This window comes from Carcharhinus amblyrhynchos, chromosome 8, assembly GCF_965287045.1.
Source record: "Carcharhinus amblyrhynchos chromosome 8, sCarAmb.v2.hapA, whole genome shotgun sequence".
In the NCBI taxonomy this organism is placed as follows: domain Eukaryota; kingdom Metazoa; phylum Chordata; class Chondrichthyes; order Carcharhiniformes; family Carcharhinidae; genus Carcharhinus; species Carcharhinus amblyrhynchos.
Window position 1 is genome coordinate 29,441,294 of NC_137331.1, and position 19,186 is coordinate 29,460,479.

The window sequence follows — 19,186 nt, forward strand, 5'->3', positions numbered from 1 at the left end:
CTCCTCTCATGAATTCCAACCTCCAAAGAAAACCGAGGGTGGAATTTTTCCATCTTGCCCCACCATTGGGATCATAGCAAGCGGGACACGGACCATGCAAAGGTCCGTTGACCTTGGACAGGATTTTCCGGCCTTGGAGTGAGCGCAGCTGGAAAATCCTGCCCCTAAACGCACTGCATCCCGCTGATGCCTACGTACTTTTTGTCTGGAATCAATCGTATCTGTCACCCGTGAACTTGATTGTTAACTAACCACTCGTTAACAGTGAGCAATGGAAAAACTTGGTACTCTTTCCACAAGAACATAGCTTGTCCCCACATACCAGCCTAACATCTCTTTACTCCACCATCCCCATCTCCAGCAACAAAATCTGCTATGGATTAGCAACCCACCCCCCCCCTCCCCCGAGCCACCCAAAATAGGCTTCCTCCCACCATAGGAGGAGTAACTCACCTCCCGACTCCCTAAAGCCTGTCCACCGTCTACAAGACACAAATCAGGAGTGTAATGGAATACTCTCCACTTGCTTGGATGGCTGCAGCTCCAGCAACACTCAAGAAGCTTAATGCCATCCAGGCCAAAGCAGCCGATTTGGTTGCCACCCTATTCACCACCTGCATAGCGGCAGCAATGTGTACCACTCCAGCAACCTGCCAAACCTCCTTCAACAGCACACTCCAGACTCTAGATCTCTGCAAACCAGGACAAGAGCAGCAGGCACACAGGAACATCAGTTTTCTTCCAAGCCTGAAACCATCCTGACTTGGAAATATCTCTCCATTCCTTTGCTGTTGCTGAGTCAAAATCCTGGAACTCCCTCCCCAACAACACTACAACACAGGGAGTGCAGCAGTTCAGGAAAGTAGCTCATACCACCTTCTCAAGAGCAGTTAGGGATGGGCAATAAATGCTGGCCCAGCCAGCAACGCCAACATCTAGTGAATGGATAGTAAACAGAAGTGAGCTGCATATCTGCTCTGTTGAATTGAACATTCTTATCTCTACAGAGAAAGAAGAAAATAAAACACACTGACACAAGATTGCTTCCCCATTCTTCCTCCAATGCCTTCCCTATCGCTGCTCAGCCCATGAATCCTCTTGATCTTGACTCCTGTGCAATAGAAATCCACTGGTTGTAATTGAAAAAGTGAAAAGCATGTGTTGGTTATAAGCTCATCACTGGTTCAAGATGGATTCGAATAGGGATAGGTGATGAAACTGCTGTTACGAACTCCACTATATGTTTGTAGATAGAAAGGCTTCATTGATCCTTCGCATTGTTACTCAAGTAAATTGGAGATAAAATTAACATGCAGTAGAAAATTTATTGCCTTGCTTATTTAACAAATATGTAAACAAAGTTTATCAATGAAAGAAAAGTTTTTGTCTCCAAATCATAAAATGAGGCACTGTTCAGTAAAGCAAGCAACAATTAAACTTTCAGACTTTTAACCCTGCTCGATGAATAGAACTATACAGTTAACCTAGACATGACATGGTGTCTTCACAGAAGGGAAATTCTATTCAAAACACAATAAACCAAGATAAAACATGGGGCCAAGGCTCATAATGTAGAATATGGGAAAATAGTGATGCAGATATACATTACAACCTCCAAACTGTCTGTAACGAGGAAGGATGCACTGCTTGATACACCCAGAAGACAAGCAACAAGTGCATTAACAAAGTAGATTCCTAAACAATAGTTCATAGTGACAGTATGAAATAAATAATATCACAAATAGGTCATAAACAGTTAACATAAAGTGGTCAGATTTATAAAGTCTAGCAATAGCCGTACCCCCAGTGACTGTGGAAATCCCACACCAAATTTCCAGTCAAACTCCAGGGATAAACAATTGCACAGACTTGCTGTATTTGGAAATTCAGCAGTCCCATTAAAAAAAATTAGCACAAAAACTTTGTGGGCTTTTTTTAAGCAAATATCAGCTGAGCAATCTGTCTACTCTGTTGCCGCGACTTCCCTAAAGCAGAGATATTGGGGCAGAAATTCATTTGAGGCACTTGCAGAAAGAAAACAGTGCTGCTTTGGTTGATTAATGCCCCTTCCGATATTCAGATCCCAAATATTGTGCCGGGCTATACCGGGCAGCTGACGTGGCCCTGCCTCTCTCGCACCAACACCCAAGCATCAGTGGCAAAGGTAACTGTACACAATACAATGGTGCCCATGCTTGCAGAGTCTCTGCCCCTTTCTTCCAGATGTCCTAGACCGCAATGATTCCCCCGTCCGATCCTCCATTTACCAACATGACTGGCAACATGGGGTGAGACACTGGGGTCCTGCTTCCCCCTCTCCCCCCCACACCGGCTGTGGATGGCATTTACTATGCTGGCACAGTAACCAGCTGCTGCCACTGTCCCCTCATGTGCTCTGCTCATTGGCACCTCAATCAAGTTTCAGCGTCAATATGCTGACCAGCAGCAAACCACACCCTGCACATGAAGGCAAACAGATAGACAGACACAGACACAGACCTCCCAAAAACAACAATTAATAGCAGAGAGTCTGTTCCACACTTCCCATTTCTCACAGCTGTAAAAATGAATACAGTTTTCTCTCGGTGTAGCACATCACAGGCTCGTGATTGTGAAACATACAGTCTCCATCCGAGTTTCCAGTACTGCCGTGATCTCAGTTCAGCAGCTTACTCTCTGCTTGCATTGAGGCACAGACCCGTCCAAGGAAGTATTTGGAATATGTGTGAAACTTTGCTGTTCTCATGTCCCCTTTGAGGTTTGGTAGAAGTGAAGCCCTGTTCCTGTGGGTGGGGGAAGTGGTTGCCGTGTGGTTAGTGTCAGGCTGCAGGGTTTAGGGAGCAGATACCAGAGGCACAACGTCACCCAGCTTCCTCATTTCCATCTTCCAGTTCGGGAGCTTCTTCGTGGACAGGTGCCGGCGGGCGTGTTTGGTCAGGTGATCACTCCTCATGAACCGCCGTTCGCACATCGGGCACACAAACTTCTTCTCGCCCGTGTGTGTCCGGCGATGTCGGGATAGTTCGTCAGAACGGGCAAATTTCCTGTCACAGTCCTCCCAATTACAACTGAAGGGCTTCTCGCCTGCAATGGGATACACAGCAATGAACTCGTTACATTTTTAAAAAGTTGCACAAATATGCATGAGTCACATTGGCTGGTTAGGAACATGGGCATGAAAACATAGAACATAGTCCATTCAGTCCTTTGAGCCTGCTCTGCCATTCAATATAGCAAGAGGTCTCTCAACACCAAGTTCAAGTCCAACAGGTTTATTTAGAATCACGAGCTTTCAGAGCGCTGCTCCTTCATCAGGTGCGTGATGGCTGGGGTGGCAAAGCTGCACTGTGGTTAGCACTGCTGCCTCACAGCTCCAGGGGCCATGGGTGACTGCCTGTGTGGAGTTTGCATGTTCTCCCCGTGTCTGCGTGGGTTTCCTCCGGGTGCTCCAGTTTCCTCCCACAGTCCAAAAATGTGCAGGTTAGGTGGATTGGCCATGCTAAATTGCCCCTGGTGTTAGGGGAACTAGCAAGGTAAATACGTGCGGTTACAGGAATAGGGCGTGGGATTGTAGTTGGTACAGATTCGATGGGCTGAATGGCCTCCTCTGTACTGTAGGGATTCTATGACTGTCACATTCCCACACTCTCCTTGACACTTTTAGAGTCAATAAATCTATCTGCTTTCTTCTTAAATCTATTTAGTGATTTGGTCTCCACAGCCGTGTGTGGTAGAGAATTCCATAAGTTCACCACCTTTTGAGTGAAGAAATTTCTCCTCACCTCAGTCTTAAACAGCCTATCCTATATCCTGAGATGATGACCTCTAGTTCCGGAAGCTCCCAGCCAGAGGAAACAAATCTATCCTGTCTGTCCATGTCAGAATCTTATGTTTCAATGATATCCTCTCTCATTTTGCTGAATTCCAGTGAATATAGATTGACCCAATCTCTCCTCATATGACAATCCTGCCACCCCAGGAATCAGGCTGGGTGAACCTTCGCTGCACTTCCTCCATAGCAAGTGTATCTTTTCTTAGATAAGGAGACCAAAACAGCACACAATGCTCTGGGTGTGGTGTCACAAAAAGCCCTGGTACGGCTACAATAAGACATCTTTACTCCTGTGCTCGTCTTCTTGCAATGAAGGCCAACATTTGCCTTCCTAACAGCTTGCTGTGCCTGCAATATTTAAAAGTAGGTTTGAGATATTTGTCTCCAAACTGAATCAAAAGATATCAATTTTCCCCTTCAGAAACAAATATTTCAATGAGATTGCACATTATCCTATTTGGATCCAGTTCAGGGCAACCCATAATTATTACTCTTTTCATGGGATTACAAGAAATAACAAGGTTTAAAAAATATCACCTTGATTGGTCAGGCTAGAAAAGCCTACTGAATACACTGTGAATCGAACAGAGTTTGAAAAGAATAGTGTAAAGAAACAATTCACCCCCCATTTACTGTAGAGAAAACTCTACACTTTCCCCAGTGTAAATGGAGAATCAGAGGGACAATTAGTGCCCAAATTGGTATTTGCAAAATTTGTCCCCTGGATTCAGCCTCCAGGGGACAAAAAAATTTCACGACAAGAAGTTCCAAATACTGTACCTGTGTGAGTCCTTATGTGGGCCTTCAGATGAGAGCTTTTGAAGTAAGTTTTTCCACAGCCCGGGTGATCACAGATGTGACTGCGGTGTCGAGATATGTCAACTGGAGCAGTAACTTTCTGGACAGGGGGTGAGAAGCCCGGGGCCGGAGCGATGGGGGAAAGCCTGGTGCCATTCAGGCTACTCACTGGCGGTTTTGTAAACTTGACCGCAGGCTGCGGCACAACAAACATCAGGGGGGCGCCTTTGGAAACCGGAGTTCCCATGAAGACAACAGGTGGGCTCAGGGTGGGGTGTTTGGTCACAGGGCTGTTTGTGCTGACGGGTAACACCTTGCAGATGATGGGCATTGGTGAGGACGCCAGCATTGAGCCTTGCTGACTCCGAGTGATGGCAGGAGACTGGGAACATGGAATGGGAGCTTGTGCTAACAGTGGCCTGGGATTCGCAACAGGAACTACATATTGCGTCTGAGTTGGTTCTACCATTGGTCCTTTATTGCTTTCACTCATTGGCTTGATTGAAGGAATTAGCTGTGGCGATGCAGAAGTTTTCAGTTCGTTGCCCTTACATTGCAATCGTTGCTGTGAATGTGTCCAGTGTTTTGAGTTCTGAACTGAGCAAGAACCGTTTACACAGGGCGATACGTCTGCAGTGTGGCGAATCACGCTGGTGGCTTGGGACTGTTGTCTTGTCACTGGTTTTGAGCTCTGTGTGAGTTTTACATCTGCGGACGCGGACAATGGTGTTTCAGCGAGGCTGCCGGTTTGCTTAGGTGAAGGGAGCTTCACTTTAGACAACACCATGGAAGAGACCGGAATTGCGGGTTGAATCATCTGAGATGTCTCAAAGTTAGGTGGACTGTACGGCGGGGTTAGACACTGTAAACAGAAGAAGAAAAGGGTGAGGGTGAAAATTGATAAACTGCTGTGAAGGATAGAATGGACATTTAAAAACAGAGTTAGACATTTCAGTGCAGGAGTGCTACACGGTCAGCAATGCCATATTTCAGATGAGGTATTTCACTAATAGGGGCCCTCAGTTTAAAATCCAAGGAAGAACTCCGATTTGTCCCAGTCTCCTGACTGATAAGTATCTCCTGACCAACATCACAAATATTAACTCAACTGACTGGAGATGTCTGTGGCAGTTTGCTCTGGAATATTTCCGTGTTGACCCACATTATAACAGTGACTGCAGCCAAGAGCAATTGATCAGTTATTGAAACTGCTGAGGGCATTTGAAGAATGAAATTATTGTCTTTCGTTGGTTGCCAACCTGTCAGACCCTTGCTTTTCCTTTTGTGAGCAGGGCTAGGGTTCTGCAGAAGCAAGCTGCCTTCCGACACCTTTATCATGTATCCATCTTCACAAGTGGGGCTAACTGGTTCTATTTAAGCATGAGGACATCACAGCCAAGCCTAACCCTGATGTAACCACTTGCAACACAGCACAATGCACAAGCTGATGAATTCTCCATTACCTCAGCACAGGGACCTGGAGGCCGATATTAAACCCACTCTGCTGTAGTCTTGGCCAAAATCAGTGAAAACATCACAGTTCAAACCTTGCCTCCCTCTGGTTTGACGCCTGACTACATTACGTGCACACTGTGAGCCTGTGGGGCAGGCCATTCCTTACAACCTTGAGCTAGAAATTGTGTTCATTGCATAACTCTCAACATTGTAACAGCTGGGATAGTTACTTACAAACAGAGGAAACGTATGGGAATCTTTAGAACTGGGCAGAAAACTATCTTCAGCTTCCTCGGATACATCGGACGCGGGGGTTAGTGGTCTCAGCTCAGTGTAACTTCTGTTGCCTGGATTCCAGCTACAGCTCATTGACATGAGCGCTTCAACAGCCTCAATGTCCCCTTGTTCAGTCCTGTCGCTCCAGGAGCCCTCATTGTCCCAGCGCGTTCTGAAGTCTGTCGCCATTATTTCCACCTATTGAGAGAAAAGCACAAAGATGCTGATTAATTACAGACACAGTTTGATAGCTCGGACGACTTCCTTCCTCCCCTCTGACTCCAGTAATGCAAATAAATTACTAAACGTCCAAATTTTACTGATTTGTCAAGTACAGCGTCGGCCTTTCTGCTTTCCACCCAGTCAGGACGTTTTAATCAGTGCAGCTTTCCTCTCTGACCAACCCTTCAGCTAACACCAGGTTCATCTCGAAAACCCATTTCCTGCTACCTCCACCTGTCCCACCCGATTATCCCACACTGACACGCTTAAAGGTCCCTTTTGCAAAAGCGTTATGAGAATTTCATAGAGATTTATAAAATTCTAACAGGGTTAGACAGGGTAGATGCAGGGAGGTTGTTCCCAATGGTGGGGGAATCCAGAACCAGATTCACAGCCTGAGGATTCAGGGTAGACCCTTTAACACTGAGATGAAGTGACATTTTTTCACCCAAAGATAGCGAGCCTGTGGAGCTCATTACCATAGGAAGTAACTGATACCAAAACATTGAATGTATTCAAGAGGTGGCTGGATATAGCATTTGAGGTGAATGGGATTAAAGGTTATGGGGAGAAAGCAGGATTAGACTACTGAGGTGGACGATTAGCCATGACTGTAATGAATGGCAGAGCAGGCTAGAAGGGCAAATGACCTCCTCCTGCTCCTATCTGCTATGTCTCTATGCTTCTCTACTACCACCATCTACCACTCAAAAACATTCATCCCTCCTTCCTGTATATCTACCAGCCCATTGAACTTTTCTGTGCTCACCAACATCCCTGTTAACACTGTGGCCGGAATCCTACACCAGCAGGAACGTCTGGTCCTGCTGACGGCGCTCCCCCCCTCACGGGATTCCCAGCGATGGGAGGTGGGATCAACAGGAAATCCCATTGAGAATGGCGGGACCAGACAATCCTGCCACCATTGAGGGGCACACTGCCTCCACCACCAACCCTCACTTCATGATCCAACTCTGCAGAGCGACTTTCTGAGCTGCCCCAACGTAGCCAGCACATCAAGGCATGGTTCCTCCTTCCACACCAAGTAGTCATCTCCAGCACTCCCCGTGGCTTTGCCATTTTTTAACCACCTTACACACTACATCTCAATTACGTAATCTGTAGGCAGCCAGTATCTCTGCAAGCAGCCTCAACTGATTACTATTTGACATCGAATTGTGGAGGAACTGGAAATTTGAAAAGACTACAGCTGTATAAAGGGGATTTAGAACACAGGGTATGAAAAAGTAACTTTGTGCAGGGTTGGGGCTCTAGGAGAGGTGACGGCCTACTGGTATTATCACTGGACTATTAATCCAGAAACTCAGCTAATGTTCTGGGGACCAGGGTTCGAATCCCACCACAGCAGATGGTGAAATTTGAATTCAATAAAAATCTAGAATTAAGAATCGACTGATGACCATAAAACCATTGTCGATTGTTGAAAAAACCCATCTGGTTCACTAAAGTTCTTTAGAGAAGGAAATCTGCCACCTTACCTGGTCTGGCCTACATGTGTCTCCAGAGCCACAGCAATGTGGCTGACTCTCAACTGCCCTCTGAAATGGCCTGGCAAGCCACCCAATTCAAGGGCAATTAGGGTGAGCAATAAATGCTGGCTAGCCAGCGACACCCAAGTCCCACAAATCAATTTTAAAACAATGTAATTTATTTCCTGGAAAGTTGGCAGAGGCAGAAATGATGTCAACGTTCAAGATTAGGTTAGATAGATAGGTGAACAAAAAGAGATGACATCCTTTGCAATGACGATCACGTAGTTTGGACTATTTGTTCATGTGGAGAGTTAGCATCACCATGGCCCAAATGGCCTCTTGCTGTGGTGCACTTCCTACGTATTAGTCAATTTCTGTTAACAACTTCCCCAATTTCATTCCCTCTTCCCTGAAGCTGAGATGGAATGAAGCTTTGGTACCCTTGTCTATCCTGAGGCATTTATCAGACCTCATCTCAAGATTTCCAGTTTACATTTGCCTCTCTCCTGGCCTCATTCCCTAGAATTTTGCTACCTCCACATTTATTTTCTCCAACTCCAGTTTATGCATTTCCAACTCTTCCAAAGTTCTGCTATCCCTAACTTGCCCCACATTAGCTTTGCATGACTATCACTCCCTTTCTCACTCCTCTAATAGTTCCAGTGCAGCAACTTTCTAGCTATTATCTTCAATATGAACATCCTTCCTGGTCTTACCCCATCTTTCCTCTGTAATCTCTCACAGTCCTTCCTCAGTTCTGGTCTCCACATCCTATTACAAGAATTAAGAGCAGGGAGGGTCCACTTGGTTCCTTAAGCCTGCTCTGTCATTTGATAAGATCATGTCAGATCTGGTCCACTTTCCTGTCAGTCCTCCATAACCCTCGCCTTCTTCTTCTTCAATCTACCCAACTCAGTTTGAATAAATGCGATGAGCCAGCCTTCTCTGCTGTCAGGGGAAGAGAATTTCCCAACAAAACCCTCAGAAAAATAAATCCTTCACTCTGCATTAAATGGGGGAGCCCTCATCTTTAAACTGTGTCCCATAGATCTAGGTTCCCCAGCAAGTTTATTTATTAGTGTCATAAGAAGGCTTATATTAACACTGCAATGAAGTTACTGGGAAAATCCCCTTGCTGCCACACTCCGGTGCTTGTTCAGGTACACTGAGGGAGAATTTCACACGGCCAACGCACCTAACAATTACATCTTTTGGACTGTGGGAGGAAACTAGAGCACCCGGAGGAAGCCCAGGCAGACACAGGTAGATTTATCATGGAAGTGGATCCTGGGTTCGATTCCCGGCTCGGGTCGCTGTCTGTGTGGAGTTTGCACATTCTCCTCATGTCTGTGTGGGTTTCCTCCGGGTACTCCGGTTTCCTCCCACAGTCCAAAGATGTGCGGGTTAGGTTGATTGGCCATGCTAAGAAATTGCCCCTTAGTGTCCAGGGATGCGTAGGTTAGAGGGATTACTGGGTATAATGTAGGGATATGGGGGTAGGGCCTGGGTGGGATTATGTTCGGTGCAGACTCAATGGGCCGAAGAGCCTCTTTCTACACTGTAGGGTTCTATGAGGCATTGGGGAGAATGTGCAAATTTCACATAGACAGTGATGCAAGCTGGGAATCGAACCTGGGTCCCTAGCGTTGTGAGGAAGCAGTGCTAACCACTGTGCCACCCATGGCAACTTGGAAAACAGGTTTTTGTTGGAGCTTATGTTTTGTCTCCCCAAAGATGCTGCCAGAATCAGTGAGTTTTTCCTCTGCTTTTGCCTCCGATTCCAGCTTCCGCTGTATTTTGATTTCATTTATACATTGGGGCTTAGCAACTTCTCTGCTCGTCATGTTGAGCAGCTGAGAGTTGAGGGGTTGGGGATGCTACAGGCCCACACCTGGAGGCAACATATAATAATGACATGACGACAAGTTTATGAAGGCATAGATGGGAAAAAGCTATCAAAACGTGACACGTAGAACAAAAAGCTACAAAGGTTTGTGAACGTAGCCCAGTCCATCATGCGAATCAGCCTCCCATCCATTGACTCTGTCGACACTCCCTGCTGCTTCAGAAAAGCAGCCAGCATAATCAAGGACCCCACACACCCCATACATTCTCTCTTCCACCTTTTTCCATCAGGAAAAAGATACGAAAGTCTGAGGTCATGCGTCAACTAACCTATGAACAGCTACTTCCCCAGTGCCGTCAGACTTTTAAATGGGCCTACCTTATATTAAATTGATCTTCCTCGACACCCTAGCTATGACTGTAACACTACATTCTGCACCCTCTTCCTTCATTCTCCCCTATGTACTGTATGTACTGTATGCTTTGTCTGTCTAGCATGCAAGAAACAATACTTTTCACTGTGACAATAATAAATGAAATCTGACAGGAAACTCTTTTAAATGCAATATTATAAATAGATTTTGATGTTTCAAGACAATGGATAAGAAGTTGCCTGATTTCCAGGATAAGTAACTGCATGTTTTCCTTATTCCAATGAGATTTTAAATTTAAACATAGAATACAAATCAATAAATTTACTAACATGTTTCTGAGGTAAAGGTACACCCCCCTATTTTAATTAAAATTCAAGTAGGTATAAAATGTTGCTGGAAATGGGTTGATGATGATATTGAATCTGATACTCTGCACACTCCACAGGGAAGGCCAAACGAACATCTTTGAAGTCTAGAAGGCAACTCTAGTCATTCACTGTTCTGTCTCGACATTTCAAAGCGACGGGATTACCACCCTTTCTCTAAACTTAGAAAACCAGCTGTCAGTTGGCAGTCTGCGAGCGGCACTCAGTACAATAAATCATCGGGTGCCTCTGCAGTGCTCAACTTTTCCTACTTCATAAGTGACTGTGCTCTCAGCAATGCCACCGACTGTGCACCAACTGGCTCTGTACAACGGGCACACTTCTGGGACAGCTACCTCCCAGCCTGCACACAGAGGCAAAACCAGTCCAACTCTTCAATTACATATGTGTGTTTCTGAACTAAGAAATCCTTCTCATGGCACTTTATTTTTAAAAACAAGCTCGAAGCAAGAACCCAGTGGCAGCAAGTTTAATATTTTGGATGCCCAAGTTGTTGGCAGCCTCTGGCAAGCCCACACTTAAAAACAAAAGTAACCAATAGCCTGATGTTGATAAAATAGCAAAATGTTTTAAGTTTGGAGAAAACACATAGGTAAATTACACAAACTTGACAAAATCCTTTTGCATTTATGAATTATTCTCGTCATTATTCACCCCTGCAGGAATAATGTCGACCTGCTCTTTGGCCTTAAGGTTAGAAAGACGAGGAAAGCAATTTAACTAAACCTTAATCAAATTCCCCATGTCCCGCCATCCCTATCTCAAAAGGGGTGACACACAGTCACCGTTCAAAAACAAATCACACAACGGGATAAGAAAACGTGAGTGGCTGAAAGCCACAGGTAGGAGGGGGTGCACACTTGAGTAGTTACAAGTCTGGTCAGGTTTTCCTGTTACTGGGAGATTTTTCAACTGTACTCAACCATTACTGCATTTATTTCAACGCAAGAGGCCTGATGGGCAAGGCAGATGAACTCAAGACAGGGATGAGTACATGGGACTGTGATATTATAGCTATTACTGAAACATGGCTAAGGGAGAAACAGGACTGGCAGCTCAGTGTTCCAGGGTACAGATGTGAGAGGAAAGATAGAATAGGAGGTAACAGAGTGTTTTTTTTGGTTAGGGAAAAATCACTGCAGTACAGAGAAGGGATATATCTGAGGGTTCACCCACCGAGTCTATATGAGTAGAACTAAGAAACAAGAAAGGGGAATCATTTTTATAGGATTGTACTACAGGTGCCCAAATAGTCAGCAGGAAATTGAGGAGCAAAGATGTAAGGAGGTTACAGATAGCTCCAAGAAAAATAGGGTGGTAATAGTAGGGGATTTTAACTTTCCCAACATTGACTGGGACAGTCATAGTATTCAGAGCTTGTTGGGTGGAGAGCAATTTGTTGAGTGTATTCAGGAGGAATTTTCTCATTCAGCACGTGGATAGCCTGACATAGTTTTAAGATAGCTATGGAGAATGATAGGTCTGGCCCAAAGATAAAACTCTAAATTGGGGCAAGGCCAATTTTGATGTTATCAAACAGGGACTTTCAAAAGTTGATTGGGGGGGGGGGGGGGAAGTCTGTTGGCAAGCAAAGGAACCTGTGGTAAGTGAGAGGCTTTCAAAAGTGTGTTAAACAGGGTTCAAAGTAAATGCATTGTTTTTAGAGTGAAGGGTAAGGCTGGTAAAGTAGGGAACCCTGGATGACCCAGAATATTGAAGCCTTGGTCAAAAAGAAGAAAGAGGTACAGGCAGCTGGCATTAAATGGATTCCTTGAAGAGTATAGAGGATATCAGAGTAGAGTTAAAAGAGAAACCAGGAGGGCAAAAAGGGGGCACGAGATTGCTTCATAAGGCAAAGGGGAATCCAAAGAGCTTCTCCAAATACATAAAGGGCGAAAGAATAACTAGGGAGAGAGTAGGGCCTCTTGAAGATCAATAAGATTATCTATGTGTGGATCCACAAGAGATGGGTGAGATTCTAAATGAATATCTCTCATCAGTATTTACTATTGAGAAAAGCATGGATGTTAGGGAACCTGGGGAAATAAAGAGTGACGTCTTGAGTGTACATATTACAAAGGAAGAGATGCTGGAGGTCTTAAAGCGCATCAAGTTAGATAAATCTCCGGGACCTGATGAAGTATATCCCAGGACGTTGTGGGAGGCTAGGGAGGAAACTGCAGGTCCCTTAACAGAGATATTTGAATCATCGATAGTCACAGGTGAGGCACCTGAAGATTGAAGAACATGGGAAATGTTGTGCTTTTGTTTAAGAAAGGTTGCAGGGAAAAGCCTGGGAACTACAGGCCGGTGAGCCTCACATCTGTAGTGGGTGAGTTGTTAGAAGGTATTCTGAGAGACAGGATCCACAGGCACTTGGAGAGGCAAGGACTGATTAGTGACAGTCAGCATGGCTTTGTGAGTGGACAATCATGTCCTGCAAATTTGATTGAATTTTTTGAAGGGGTAACCAAGAATGTATGAGGGCTGTGCAGTAGACATTGTCTACATGGACTTTAGCAAGGCCTTTGACAAGTTACAGCATGGTAGTTTGTTGCATAAGGTTAAATTCCATGGGATCCAGGGTGAGGTAGGCAATTGGATACAAAGTTGGCTTGATAACAGAAGACAGAAGGTGGTCGTAGAGGGTTGTTTTTCAAACTGGAGGCCTGTGACCAGTGGTGTGCCTCAGGGATCTGTGCTGGGTCCACTGTTATTTGTCATTTATATTAATGATTTGGATGAGAATTTAGGAGGCATAGTTAGTAAGTGTACAGCTGGCACCAAGATTGGTGGCATAGTGGACAGTGAAGAAGGTTATTTAGGATTGCAATGGGATCTTGATTAATTGGGCTGGTGGGCTGATGATTGACAGGTGGAGTTTAATTTAGATAAATGCGAGGAAGGGCGTTGGGGAGAGTTATAGAACAAAGAGATCTAGGGGTACAGGCTCATAGGTCCTTGAAAATGGAGTCACAAGGGGACAGGGTGGTGAAGAAGGCATTTAGCATGCTTGGTTTCATTGGTCTGAACACTGAATACAGGTGTTGGGACATGTTGTTGAAGTTGTGCAAGACATTGGTAAGGTCATACTTGGAATACAGTGTTCAGTCATGGTCACCCTATTATAGAAAGGATATTATTATAGAATCATCATAGCACCATATTAGATTAGAAAGAGTGCAGGAAAGATTTATTAGGATGCCACCAGGACTTGACGGTTTGGTTATGAGCAGAGGCTGGATAGACTGGGACTTTTTCTCCTGGAGCGCTGGAAGCTTAGGGGTGATCTTAGAGGTCTATAAAATAATAAGATCGTCAACATATTTTTCCCAAAGGTAGAGGAATCTAAAACTAGAGGACATGGATTTAAGGTGAGAGGGGAGAGACACGAGACACAAAAGAGTCCAGCATGTTTGGAATGAGCTGCCAGAGGTAACAGTAGAGACTGGTACAATTTTGTCTTTTAAAACGTGTTTAGACAGTTACATGGGTACGGTGAGTATACAGGGATGTGGGCCAAATGTGGGCAATTGAGATTAGCTTAGTGTTAAAAACTGGGTAGCATGGACAAGTTAGGCCAAAGAGCCTGTTTCCATGTGGTAAACCCCTCTGACTCCACCTATTATGCAGAACCAGACGAGGGTGAATACTATCAAATCATTTATATTTTGACCCAAAAATAAGCAAAGAATAAATGCAAATATTTTGCCACCCAAAACCTTTCAAAGCAACGGAACAATTGGAAGCACGCACATTGCTTTAGGATATATTTACAAGGATATATTTGACTGAGGCTACTCAATATTGTCTTGTAACTCAACCTGAATTCTCTGTTCGGTACCAAGAACGCATTAATCACATAATTATTTAGTCGACTGCAATTGCATTCACCTCACATCATTAACATGGAAACCAACCCAACCTGCTTTCACACAAAGAAATGGAAACAAACATGGAGTTGGACCACAGAGGACCATCGAACATGAGAGGATAAAATACATGTTGCTGGGATAGGGCAAGGGAGCTGAAAATGAGATGAAGGGTTTTTAATTTAATGTATTGGGAAACAGATCCAATGTAGATTGAAGGGATGATCAGCAGGACGTAGTCCACCGAAAAGTAAGAGGGAGCTGAGTTTTTGGCCATTTGGGTGTCTGAGCCAGTGAAAAATATATTTGGGAATAGAGCTTGCCAGAAAGATGGATACAGTTTTCAACAGCAGAAGGCCCGAGAAGCATGGGTGAGGTAGAAATATGATCTGATGATGAATAAATGGGTGGGGTTTGAAGACCCGCTCTTGGTGAAGGTGGTTTCGGAGCTTTCCCAGCTCTGGTTGGGAGGGAGGATGAGTCAGTGATGAGTGAGCTGAGTTTATGACAGCAGCTTACGGCCTCACTACAGCTTGCTGCGGGAAATTGTGACTCATGCATGAGCTCATCTCACACAGGCACTCGGCACATGAGTGCACTAATAGGATTGAGGTAAGGGGCGGAGTGGTAATGTCATCAGGATACATATAGAAATTGAACCTATGCCTATGAATGATATCAGTTGGACAGGACAGGGGATGTGGGCCAGGAAAGCGTTCTTAAGCAGTTATAGTACAGGTTACCAGTAAGCCACTACTCATGAAGCATTCAGCCAAATAGGAATGGTACGATAAAATTGCTAGCCAATTATGTCAAACAATGTGTTGTGGTCCACAAAAACAGGGAGGAATAAACCACCAGAGACACAATGTTCATTAAATATGTAAGATTTGGGAGCATTCTCCCCACAAATGGAAACGTGATGGGAACATGTTTCAACCTTATTTACCTTGATTATCTTGCTTTCCTACATGATCCAGGCACAGTGGTTAGCACAGCTGCCTCATAGTGCCAGAGACCTGGGTTTAATTCCAGCCTTGGGTGACTCTCTATGTGGAGTTTGTAGTTCACCCCATGTTTGCATGGATTATCTCCAGGTGCTCTGGTTTCCTCCCACAGTTTAAAGATGTGTAGGTTAGGTGAATTAGTTAAATATGTGGGGTTACAGGGATAGGGTGGAGGGGATAGCCTGGTTGGGATGCTCTTTCAGAGGGTCGGTGCAGAACCAATGGGCTGAATTGCCTCCTCCTGCACTGTAGGGATTCTATGATTACTGTATACAAAATAATCTGTCAGACTCACATTTGTTAAACATTGCCTAGCTTACATTACACATCTAGTGTGTGCATCTAGTCGTGTTTCATAGTCCATGGGAATCCTTGTCATAAAGCTTCACTTGTAGTGTCTGCCGATGAAGACAGGGAGATTTCAATTCAGGATTTTATCTTGGATAAAGGTGCGTGCCGCATTTAGCTCCCTAGAAGAAAAAGTGTGTGCACTTCTCGCTGTACTGGGAGAGGGGTGGGGGTGGGGGTATGTCTGTCTGCGTCTGTCTATTTGTGTCTGTCGTCTATCTGTCTGAGTGTATGTGTGTCTGTCTGTGTGATCTCTCTCTCTCTCCCCATCCCAGGGCTGTGTGTACGTGTGATCTCTCTCTCCCCATCCCAGGGCTGTGTGTACGTGTGTGCTCTCTCTCCCTCTCTCTCTCCCCACGCCCCCCCCAATCCCAGGGCTGTGTGTACGTGTGTGCTCTCTCTCTGTCTCCCCATCCCAGGGCTGTGTGTACATGTGATCTCTCTCTCTCTCCCCCCCATTCCAGGGCTGTGTGTGTGCTCTCTCTTTCTAACCTAGGGTTGTGTGTACATATGTGCACTCTCTTTCTAATCCAGGGCTGTATATGTTGCTCTAGACTGAGCTCTCGCTCAGTTTGAACCCCTCCCACAAGCTAGTGGATTGGTGCAGCCTCTCTCCATGTGAAGGCTGCATGCTGTGCTGCTGCACGAACTTGCAGCGACCTTTCCCCCAATTTCCAAACAAGCTACAACACACACACAGCCTCCTCTCCCCAGCCCTGAACAACAGGCAGCTGATTCAGAAAAAGGCACCTCGAATCAGGACTAAAAAGGAACAAAGAAAATATTAAGACTGGACAGTGCAAAAAGAAAAGAAAAACAACAGCAACCCTAAACTTGCATCTTTCTGCTTGGCAATGGCATCTTCGAGAGCATTCTCACCATAGGGCGGGGGGAGATTAAATCACACAGCAATATCTCAACACAGAAACAATTTGCTTAAAAAATGAAATATAGGGTTGTGCAGATAGATTATACAAAATTAAACCAAATGGGAGGGGAATTAGGCAGCAATTGTTGAAATTAATGTAGAAGACAAGAAAAAATGGTTTCAAGCAAGACTTAAACAGTACAGAATGAATCTACTGATATCCAATGGTTAATTTGTTTAAAATATTATCACAATATGGATCAATTGGAATTAAGAAGGAAGAGGCTTAATTTTGTAAATTATATGTATCCGTAATCACAGATACTCACCCTTGTCTTGAATTGGATACACACAAAGACAGCTCGGCTACACTGTATCCACTCTGCAGTGACTGCTCCCAGCTCTGGACAGCCAGCCCCGCGCCCCATTCAGCCGCAGCCTCTGAGAGGGCGGGGGCGGGGCCTTCGGAGGAGGCGGGGACTGCTGCCAGCAGCAACCAATCAGGCACAAAGGTGTGTGGGCCTCTGACGAATGGGAGGGCGCGGGCTGCGTGATCAGCGGCTGGGGGTTGGCATGACAGGGCTGCGTGAGGAGCGTGGGGAGCCCGGAGCCCGGGGGCACGGGGGGGGTGGGGCGTGAGAGCCCAGAGCCCGGGGGCCCGGGGGGGGTGGTGAGAGCCCAGAGCCCGGGGGAGGGGTGTGAGAGCCCACAGCAGGGGGTCTGGGGGGGTGTGAGAGAGCCCGGAGCCCGGGGATCTGAGGGGGTGTGAGAGCCCGGAGCCCGGGGATCTGAGGGGGGTGTGAGAGCCCGGGGATCTGAGGGGGGGTGTGAGAGCCCGGAGCCCGGGGATCTGAGGGGAATGTGAGAGCCCGGGGATCTGAGGGGGGGTGTGAGAGCCCGGAGCCCGGGGATCTGAAGGGGATGTGAGAGCCCGGAGCCCGGGGATCTGAGGGGGGTGTGAGAGCCCAGGGTCTGGGGGGGTGTGAGAGCCCGGAGCCCGGGGATCTGAGGGGGTGTGAGAGCCCGGGGATCTGAGGGGGGGTGTGAGAGCCCGGAGCCCGGGGATCTGAGGGGGGTGTGAGAGCCCGGGGATCTGAGGGGATGTGAGAGCCCGGGGATCTGAGGGGATGTGAGAGCCCGGGGATCTGAGGGGGGTGTGAGAACCCGGAGCCCGGGGATCTGAGGGGGGTGTGAGAACCCGGAGCCCGGGGATCTGAGGGGGGGTGTGAGAGCCCGGAGCCCGGGGATCTGAGGGGGGGTGTGAGAGCCCGGAGCCCGGGGATCTGAGGGGGGGTGTGAGAGCCCAGGGTCTGGGGGTCTGGGGGGGTGTGAGAGTCATGTGGGAATGCTGGCGTTGGACTGGCGTAAACACAGTAAAAAGTCTGACAACACCAGGTTTTAGTCCAACCGATTTATTTGATAATACTCACAAGCTTTCGAGGGGAGTGCCTCTTCGTCAGGTGAATGGAGAGTTCTGGCTTCAGACACAGCATATAGTAAGTGAGGTTTGCAAACCTCACTTACTGTACTGTCTGGAGACAATACACATCTCTGTAACCTGTGATCAGTGCTCCTTCCACTCACATTGTCAGCCACTTCAGGTCTTGAACAGCGGGTTAGGTGTAAAGATTCGCATTCTAATCAGTAATCTCTAAACTGTCTGTGCTTTATATGCTCTGTCTGAGGCCAGAACTCTCCATTCACCTGACGAAGAGGCAGTCCCCTTGAAAGCTTGTATTATCAAATAAATCGGTTGGACTAAAACCTGGTGTTGTCAGACTTTTTATTGGGGTGTGAGAGTCCAGAGCCCGGGAGTCTGGGGGGGTGTGAGAGAGCCCAGAGCCCGGGAGTCTGGGGGGGTGTGAGAGAGCCCAGAGCCCGGGAGTCTAGGGGGGTGTGACAGAGCCCCGGAATCTGGGGGGGTGTGAGAGAGCCCAGAGCCCCGGAATCTGGGGGGGTGTGAGAGAGTCCAGAGCCTGGGGGTCTGGGAGTGTGAGAGAGAGTGAGAGCCCGGGGGTCTGGGGGTGTGAGAGCCCAGAGCCTGGGGGTCTGGGAGTGTGAGAGAGAGTCAGAACCCAGAGCCTGGGGGTCTGGGAGTGTGAGAGAGAGTGAGAGCCCGGAGCCCGGGGGTCTGGGGGTGTGAGAGAGAGTGAGAGCCCAGAGCCTGGGGGTCTGGGGGTGTGAGAGAGAGTGAGAGCCCAGAGCCTGGGGGTCTGGGGGTGTGAGAGAGAGTGAGAGCCCAGAGCCCAGGCTCTGGGGGTGTGTGAGAGAGTGAGAATCATGATGTAGAGATACTGGCGTTGGACTGGGGTAAACACAGTAAGAAGTCTCACAACACCAGGTTTAAGTCCAACCAGTTTATTTGATAGTAATCCCACAAGCTTTTGGAAACGGCATTCCTTCATCAGGT

At 46.7% G+C, this 19,186-nt stretch overlaps 1 protein-coding gene across 1 annotated transcript; it reads right to left on the reverse strand.

The window, feature by feature from the left end:
* Positions 1–431: 431 nt before the first annotated feature.
* Positions 432–17,193, reverse strand: LOC145346493 (Krueppel-like factor 10). The gene is made up of 4 exons (XM_080193826.1): positions 17,106–17,193; positions 6,320–6,559; positions 4,613–5,492; positions 432–3,084 (listed from the first exon to the last, which is right to left on the reverse strand). The coding sequence occupies exons 2-4, from the start codon at positions 6,548–6,550 to the stop codon at positions 2,834–2,836; spliced, it is 1,362 nt and encodes a 453-aa protein (XP_080049952.1). The 5' UTR covers positions 6,551–6,559; positions 17,106–17,193; the 3' UTR covers positions 432–2,833.
* Between the last annotated feature and the right edge of the window lie 1,993 nt (positions 17,194–19,186).